The sequence below is a fragment of the Sinocyclocheilus rhinocerous genome, unplaced genomic scaffold, assembly GCF_001515625.1.
Source record: "Sinocyclocheilus rhinocerous isolate Xijiao unplaced genomic scaffold, SAMN03320098_v1.1 scaffold1508, whole genome shotgun sequence".
NCBI lineage: Eukaryota > Metazoa > Chordata > Actinopteri > Cypriniformes > Cyprinidae > Sinocyclocheilus > Sinocyclocheilus rhinocerous.
Genome location: NW_015660889.1, coordinates 887248 through 896113, shown reverse-complemented (window position 1 = coordinate 896113; position 8866 = coordinate 887248). Strand labels below are relative to the sequence as shown.

Genomic DNA, 8866 nt, shown 5'->3' with positions numbered 1-8866 from the left:
ATCTCATCACATAATGAATTACATTCACATGCTATATACATATCTTGGCTTTTCTTCAAGGTATAACATATGAAGAAAAAAAATCCCAGTGGTCGAATAATGACAAAATGGCATTATGTAATGTTGCAGATGCAAGAACAGATCAATATCAGTGCAAGAATTTTTGCTTTTTCTTACAATCACTTTTCTTTTGAGTGTACGACTGTCTTTTCAGTTTCTACATGTATCTGAAATAAGACATATTCTTCTGAAATGAGTCCCAGGCTAGCGTGGACACCTCCGGCTGTAATGTCTTTTATAAAACCTCACATTTGAGTTTGTTTGGCATAGAGGTGACCCACTTCTTGCATTCATCCAAGACACTTTCTTGGTGAGTTTTCATGTGTTGATAGCATGGTTTCTTTGTAATAATTGTGAAATTTACTAGCAATTTCTGACTGAAAATTGTTTCTACACCACATTTTTTCAGTGTACCAATCAAATGCACAAACATACTAAATACAATTTAAAACCAACTTTCAAATTTTTTTTCACAATTTCCTCCATGAACGTCTAAGGAAATTGCTGATGGCCTTAAGTAGCATTTACATAACACTATTATATAATCTGACCCTAATGCAATGAAAGAGTTTACAGAAAGCAATATATATGTCATCTGCATTCAATAAAAAAAACGGAATTGCAGTTTTTAATGCCACCAATACTATCCCACTCACAGAGATTTGGTTTAATGTGCTATTTTGGTGGTTAACAGCAAATTTTGCTATCAAATGAGATTTTGCATTGTATAGGCCTACTGAAATACAGCGCTGTGCCTCAGAGATGCTGAATCCTTATCGTGTCTCCTGCATGTCAATCTCATGCTTCAGGAAGCCTCATCCTCTTCAGCATAAAGCTTTTGAAAAATACTGAGTTGTTAGCTGGGGGGGGTGAAGTAAGAGAGTGATTCATATAGCGCTGCTTCTGGATGTCTCACACCACGGTGGTCTCGGTCTGTAGGAAAGACTGGGCTCTGGAGTTCCGATGGAATTGGGCCATGTTTTCTGTGCCGTTCCGGGATATGGATGAACTGTGCAGACGATAGTCACGACTGATGTAACGCTTTAAACGCAAACTCCGCCACTTCCTCTTGAGTTCGCTCTGGACCTGCAAAGCAGCCAAGTATAACATCCATTAGCATTAGCATTAGCTTTAGCACAGAAACACACAGGGTGGCAAGTCGACATGAAATCAAGATTGAACCCATTTATGCTCAAAATATGTTTCTAGTTTTATTTTAATTGATTCAGGGCACTATTATTGCAAACATAACAAATGTTTGTTTGTAATCTTTCATCAAAATGTAATTATCCTTGCTCTGCCTCAGAAAACAACTTGTTTTCATGCCTTTCCTTTTAATCACTTGTCATACAGAGGGAATTTTTGCAAGACCCAAAATATTCATCCTACATGTTTATCTCCTTCAACATCCTTTTTCACTCAGAAATATGTCACATTACAGAAGTAAAATAGGTTGTGAATATTTCATGTTGATTTGAAATAGGAAGGAAAACCACTGCTCTGTTCCAAAACCTAGTGAGCTGCCTGAGGAGGCATTTAAGGCATCATATGCACAGAAGTGAAGAGTGTTCTAACTTTATCATACTGCCTAGTAAATTGCTTGTTTTGACCAAATTCTAAGGAAGCACTGTATGTATCCTTAATAGAGATGACAATGCCAGAATGCAAATAAAGGATGACAGATGAGGTGAAAACAAAAATGCTGATTATAAATAAAAATGTCATCTGACACTCAAAAGCATTGTCAAAAAAGTTCAGTGTAATAAAAATTATTTTACTCAATGTGTGGGTGTATTTTTGTATTTTTTTTAGTACTATTTGTGTTGCTGCTTATGTAAAGTTTTTTAAATTGCTAACTTATGAGATTCTATTACAGTTAGGATGCAGTCTTATCAGCTGCCTACAGCAGCTCACTAGGTTTTGGAATAGAGCTAAAGTGAGATGCATCAATGATCAATAAAATTGCAGACTAACCTCACTATTCAAAAAACAGTACAAAATCGCAACCACCAAGCCCTGTGAAAGGAACACAGAGAGTTAATGTGGTACAACACTGATAAAGCATCACAAATCATTCTAAAGTTTGGAGTTGGTAAGATTTAGTAATGTTATTCAAAAAACAATGATATTGTGATTATTACAAAATAAATTACTAAAATAAAATGACAATTCAATTACAGTATTATAATTTAAAGTAACTGTTTATATTAACATTGTTTATATTAATTTATATTATTAATATTTAAAAATTCCGATGAGAGCAAAGCTGAATTTTCAGCCATTACCCCAGTCTTCAGTGTAATATTTTTGTAGAAACCATGATACATTTTTTCAAGACACTTTGATGAATAGAAAGTTCAAAAGAGCAGCATTTATTCTGAATATATTTTTTTTTAAATCTAGATTAATTAAAATCTAATTGTTTTCCTTAAAAGAATCTTACTGACTTCAAACTGTGGAGCTTTTGTGAAAGTTTAAGAAGATATATATAATCACTAGTCATACATTTAGGCATATTCTCACCTGAAAAGACCCCAGACCAAGGTCAAAGAATATTTTATAGTTCTCCATCTCTCCATTTTCTTCTATGATGTAAACGAAAACAACATAGTTGATGCCAAACAGAGGGATCAAGAGAAGTGTGGACTTGGCCAACCTCCTGAAAAGAGAACGAGGAGTAACAGGATTTGAACGGAGTGATGAGAGGGATCCCTACTGTTATGATAGCATGGCAATTTTTGTCAAATAGACAGTATATTTTCAAGCACACAATGGAGAGCTCCAAACTGAAATCTCAAAGGGAAAAGCACATCATGGGAGAGCCATCAAATAGAGCACAGCCTCTCATCCATTAGCGACAGGGCACTCAAATGCAGAACGTGCCACTCTCAGCAGAACAAAAACTCAGATTGCTACAAATCGCAGCATAAATATTTCACCCCCATTTCAATGCATACACATTTAGCAATGCACAATAGATAGTGGAAGACCTGGATAAAAATGGAAAGCAGCCATCCATTTCCAACCATTTTCTGAAATTCATGCTAGAATGCAACTCCTGGTAAATTTAAAAGGGAGATCTCAGCTAAGAGGGTTCAACCATGGTGCCTGATGCCATGTTTGCAGAATATAATATGAGTTGGCATTCATTTGCAATACCTGTACTGGGACTGATCGTTTCCACCGACATCAGGACACCTCAGTTTCTGGACCAGGATTCGAATGATGCTGATGAACAGAATAAAGTTCAACTGTAGAACACAGAAAGGAAGAGAAAAATATTTTATATCATTCCTCTTTTATACAATGACATTATCCAGACTAAACATTACCACTGTTCACTGGATCTGACACAAGAACTTCTCAAAACATTCTGTAAGACTTGAAACAGATTACAGGATTATTGCACACACTGTGACACAACGTCTTAAAGGAACCAAAAATGAAAATTCTCACCATTTATTCACCCTTTTAAGTCATTCTAAACCTATATGATTTGAATTTTGTCCATAAAATGAAACTCAAATAGATCCAGTGTTGACACCATTGATGTTCATTGTATGGGCAAATGTATCTTCAATATGTTCCACAGATGTAAGTCATACCAGTTTGGAATGACATGATGACCAAATGTTCATTTTTGGCTGAATTATCCCTTTTAGGAGTTGATCTGGCGTTTAAAATGACACTAGAAACACTAATGTCATTCAAGTTAATAAAATCTATGCCTCGCACCAAAAGCTGTTTTGGATTTGGTCTGCCAAATGCATAACTTCAAATGTAAATTGATAATCTCCAATTTCCATCTTGTTTGAATCCATCAGACAGATAGTAGAAACAAAAGAGGCCACTTGTTTCTGTTCCTCATAATTAATCCCGCCATAAAACTTAAACCAAAACAAACAGAACATCTTGGCCAAAGGTTCATCTACCATGGCATTCTGAGTAGCAGAGAGATGTAGTTACACAGTAGCATGGTGTGCAGAGCTCTGTGAGAGAGTTATCTAAACACACCAGAACTGAGCACGTTTGCCAGAAAAATGTATGTTTTATTATTATTATTGCATTCCTAGGCTCTGGATGGCTGAGGAACAGGAACATTTTGACCTGGATGCGTTTGAGCAAAGCTGTCAAACACAGCCATCATGCTGTCCAAAGACATTTGATCTCTTGCAGGTGAGTGTTTACAAAATGGAAATGGCACAGCGGACAAAAGAGAGAGTCTTGGCATGTGTGCTGAGAGAGGCACTTGTGACAGCGTGTTTGCTCGCTCTTCCTGACATGCCTGCGCTCAAGTCCCATCCAGGACATGGAAACTGTTCGTGAGACTCAGCACATCCCCGCGTCTGCTTTGCTGGCAGAATCCCTCCCTGCCTGACATAATGCATACAGTATGAGGCTGGTCTCAGTGTTTATAATAGCTGGTGTGAGGTTATACTCACAATGACAGATGCCATGATTGGCCAGTTAATCACCCGCCAGGGAATCGGGGCATCATTTCTCTCCCAGCATCTGTTATGAGGAGTCATCAAAGAGTTACAAGTGCTTTCATAACAGTGGTAGCAAATGGGAATGCGTTTCATCTTCTTCTGCCTCATTTTAATCTCTCAGGTTTAAATATCCGCTATTAAGAGTCTCATGTGAGCTCTGTCACTGTCTGATTATGCTCAACTACTCACCCTGTGTCCTCGAGGTAAATCCTACACACAATCCATGAAATCACAAACACGGTGGGGAATCCTGGAAGAAGGAGAGGGAATGATCAAATATCAAGAGACTTAGTGGTCACATTCATTCATGCATGCATAATCAATGTAAATATAGGCTTCAGACAGAGTCAGACAGACAGATATATAGACAGACAGACAGACAGATAGAGATAGATAGATAGATGGATAGATAGATAGATAGATAGACAGAATGCCGCTCCATCTGAAAGCAGGTGATGGAGATTTACTACTAATCACGAGACCGGCTTTACTGACGAGATGCGCATGACAATCGCATGCGATTAATTGCACAGCCCTAATAGATAGATAGATAGATACATAGATAGATAGATAGATAGATAGACAGACAGACAGACAGACAGACATAATGTGATGTTAGGAAATAGCATCTTTGCTCGGACACCTGCTGAGAAATTGTTACTTCAGTTTCCTGTTGGGATGTGGGCCACTATCTCTAAACACAAGTAAAGCCGGAGAGGAAATGCTGGTAAACAGAACATGATTAAAGAGGCCATGTTAGTTGTCACTGTCATGATGAAAGAGAAGCTTAATGAGGTGTTGATATGATGAGTCTAGCAAGCCACACCCAAGCCTGTCCTCTAAAAATGAATGAAGATTCTGCTCTCCTTTCTCTCGCCTGGAAACTCCAGGGACACAACAAACTACAAAGACATACTAATGCATAATGTAAGACAAACAGACTGAACAAGACCGATGGCACGTCATCTAGTTCCCTATGCTGTTTTTCCTCTGAGTAGTGAGTGACATCTATTCAGAAGTGTTTGAATGAATTAAGGAAGAGACATTCAATGCTACACCGTGAAGAGGTGTGTTCTCAAACGATTTTCTATGCACACATGTGTTCGTGTCAGATAAGATGAAAGCTAAAGCATCAGATGCAGTGGGAAGTGGAAAATCTCTAGGCTTTAGACTCAAATAATCCTTTATTTACTCAAATACCTGCTTATAGGTGAAAACACTGACATGAAGAGCTTTAAAAGACGGAAAGTGATTCTGAAAAGTAACAATTGGTTTTGGAAAACGGAAACAGCTTAAAAAGGTCAGTGTTTCTAATGAAGACTTACCCCAGCCAATGAGGAGGTAAATGATGAAGTGTCTGTTCTCAGAGAAGATGACCATCAGTAGAGTATGTAGGTAGAGCCCTTCCACCAGCAACCAGTAGAAGTTTGCCATGATGAAGTAGTTGAAGATGATCAGGCTGGCCTTGCAACCAATCTAAACACAAGCACAGAGAACTTCAATGTGCACTATATGTGTCTCAGAAATGCCAAAGACTGTGACAAACAAACGTGAGTACAGATTTGGGTTTTTAGGGTCTGTAGTGACAGAAATAACCACCTTTTAAAACCGATGAAGCATAAAATGTGTTTAGTTGACTATGCATGTTTTAAGAAACTGGCTTAGCTCAGTTCAGACCCTTAGAGGTGAAGTGTGTAATTTTTTCGATGTTAGAATACTATCTCAAATCCCACTTTAATGTATGCAGACAGCTCAAAGTAAACCATTTGTAGGTGAACAAACATTTCTGTTTGTTTGAGGCTTCTGGTAGGACAACTTCTGGTTGAACCAATGCTGTGAGGAATGGGATTACCTGTTTGACCAAACAATGGAAGACTAACTGACATGGTGTTGAGAAGCAATGATTATTTTTATGTCTTTTTGTGTCACTAATTGAACAGAAATTATAAAATAATGTTTCTTCAAAAGTTTGGGGTCGGTAAGATTTTGAAATGTTTTTGAAGGAAGCAACTTATGTTCACTACATTAATTTGATCAAAAATACAGTAAAAAATATATATATATTTTATAAATTTTAAAGGGTAATTTGTTTCTATGATGGCAAAGCTGAATTTTCAGCAGCCATTATTCAGGAACTAATTCAATATGCTCATTTGATGCTCATGAAACAATGGAAGGACATACCCATTTTTTTTTATAAAAAAATGAGAGAATTGCAGATTTTTATCTCACAATCAGACTTTGTTTCTCAGAATTGTGAGATATAAAGTTTACATTTCAGAATTCTGAGTTTACAATTCTGTTTTTTCTTGGTTTCTGCCATGAAATAAAAATAAAAAAGGTAATTGCGAGCTTATATCTCACAATTCTGACCTTTCTTCTCAGAATTACGAGTTTATAAGCAATTGCTTAATATTTATGTGAAAATCTTGATATATTTTTTTGGTTTCTTTGACAAATAGAAAGTTCAAAAGAACAGCATTTACTTAAAATAGAAAACATTAAAAGTCTTTACTGTCACTTTTGATTTATTTAAACCATCCCTTTCTGAATTAAATTATTATTATTTATTTATTTTACTTTTTAAATATAAATGTACATTTCAACATTAAATTATATTAATTTACTTGTGGATCTTCTGGATGGATGGATTCACTCACCAGTGATGGCTGCTTTGTACATTCTACATTCTCGTGGGAAAACAGAATGGCATCTTTGACCAGCACAGCGATGGCCCTCAGTATGAACGAGAAGAACAGGTTCAGATGGATGTAGTTCCTGGTGCAGTGGAGTTTTCTGTTGGAGCAAGACAGACCTGTAAATAAACATGGCCTCTTTTCTATTTTAATTGTGCTTATGGTTAGTTTGTGAGAAAAATGCAGAGAGTCTTAAGCACTGTTCCATTCATCACATCTCCAGACAACTTCTTCAATTAATAATTTCATTCCAGCTAGATAAACACTATTGGGTAAAAACCAAGCGCCAAGCATAATGTTTATCCTCAATGTCAAAAAATTTAAAATATAGTCATTCAGAAGCCTGCCAAATTCAACAATTACAATTAATATAAGGCAGGCTCATCCATCCATACAAAGTGTAGAGTAATAAAAAGCAGACACAACTACTGGAACTATTTAAGGCTCCGTTTCAGACCTGAACAGACAGAGGATGGTGCTGCCGGTGATGAGTGCGATGAGAGAGAGGCTGTGTCCGAGTGTGTAAAGGGCCTTCATCACCGTGTAGAAAACAAGCTGGACAGAAAGAGAAACAAAATTTGAGAAACGCTTTGTATTTGCAATATTTTATTTTTAGTGGGGTTAAGACACCCCACATAAAATTCAGTTATTCCCCCAAGAAATCTAAACCATTATGCTCTATTGCTCAACTAACAAAAAATAAATAAATAAATAAAATAAAAGTTATATGATAAAAATTATTACAAAAATTGTGATTATTGTCTAAATCACTATGGCAAAAATCACTCAATAACAGGTCTAAATTTGACTAGTCCAATCGTGTTGCACATTCCTCAGAACATTTACATCCTGTCATCACCAGCCCACGCTTCTGATGCATAAAAATCATACCTTTTTTTTCTAGCAATTTCTAAAAAATGTCAAAGCTTCCATTTCCATACAACAGAAATGCATGGTTAAAACTGGCATTCCAGTTGCAATTTTATTTGGTTTATTTAAAAACAAAAGTATACTATATATTTATACTTGGGTCTCATTTACATAAAAATAATACAATATAATATAGTTCATATAATTGGGTATATGAACTAATTTCAAGTTCAACAAAATCTACAGTGGGTACGGAAAGTATTCAGACCCCCTTAAATTTTTCACTCTTTGTTATATTGCAGCCATTTGCTAAAATCATTTAAGTTAATTTTTTTTCTCCAGACTATCCAAACTTCCATATACTGTATACAAAATAAGTAGTAAAAAAAAAGTACTGAAAGTAGTAAAAAATCCCCCTTTGGCCATGTTTTATCTTACCTACTTGTTTGAACTCCTATCAATGCAACAAAGTTTTTGTATATAATCATCACTTTTTTTGAAAATGTCAGCAGCACTGTTGCTATATTAAAGGGGTCATATGATGCGATTAAAATTTTTCCTTTCTCTTTGAAGTGTTACAAGCTCTTGGTGCATAAAGAACATCTGTAAAGTAGCAAAGACTAAAGTCTCAAATCCAAAGAGATATTCTTTATAAAAGTTAAGAGTCAACCACGCCTACCTAAAGCGGCTTGTTCTAACACGCCCCCACATGTCTACGTCACGATGTGGGAAGATTTGCATAACGCCGCC

At 36.2% G+C, this 8866-nt stretch overlaps 1 protein-coding gene across 1 annotated transcript in view; it reads right to left on the bottom strand.

Annotated features, from left to right (window-relative positions):
• Positions 1-498: 498 nt before the first annotated feature.
• LOC107725846 (vasoactive intestinal polypeptide receptor 2-like) overlaps positions 499-8866 on the bottom strand; it is a 30917-nt gene continuing 22549 nt past the window's right edge. Inside the window, exons 6-14 of the mRNA XM_016535245.1 lie at positions 7704-7801; positions 7211-7346; positions 5876-6026; positions 4740-4800; positions 4503-4572; positions 3220-3311; positions 2584-2719; positions 2035-2076; positions 499-1146 (exon numbers count right to left, since the gene is read on the bottom strand). Of these exons, the coding sequence (XP_016390731.1) occupies positions 973-1146; positions 2035-2076; positions 2584-2719; positions 3220-3311; positions 4503-4572; positions 4740-4800; positions 5876-6026; positions 7211-7346; positions 7704-7801 (960 nt within the window). The 3' untranslated portion in view covers positions 499-972. The remainder of the gene's footprint in view (positions 1147-2034; positions 2077-2583; positions 2720-3219; positions 3312-4502; positions 4573-4739; positions 4801-5875; positions 6027-7210; positions 7347-7703; positions 7802-8866) is intronic.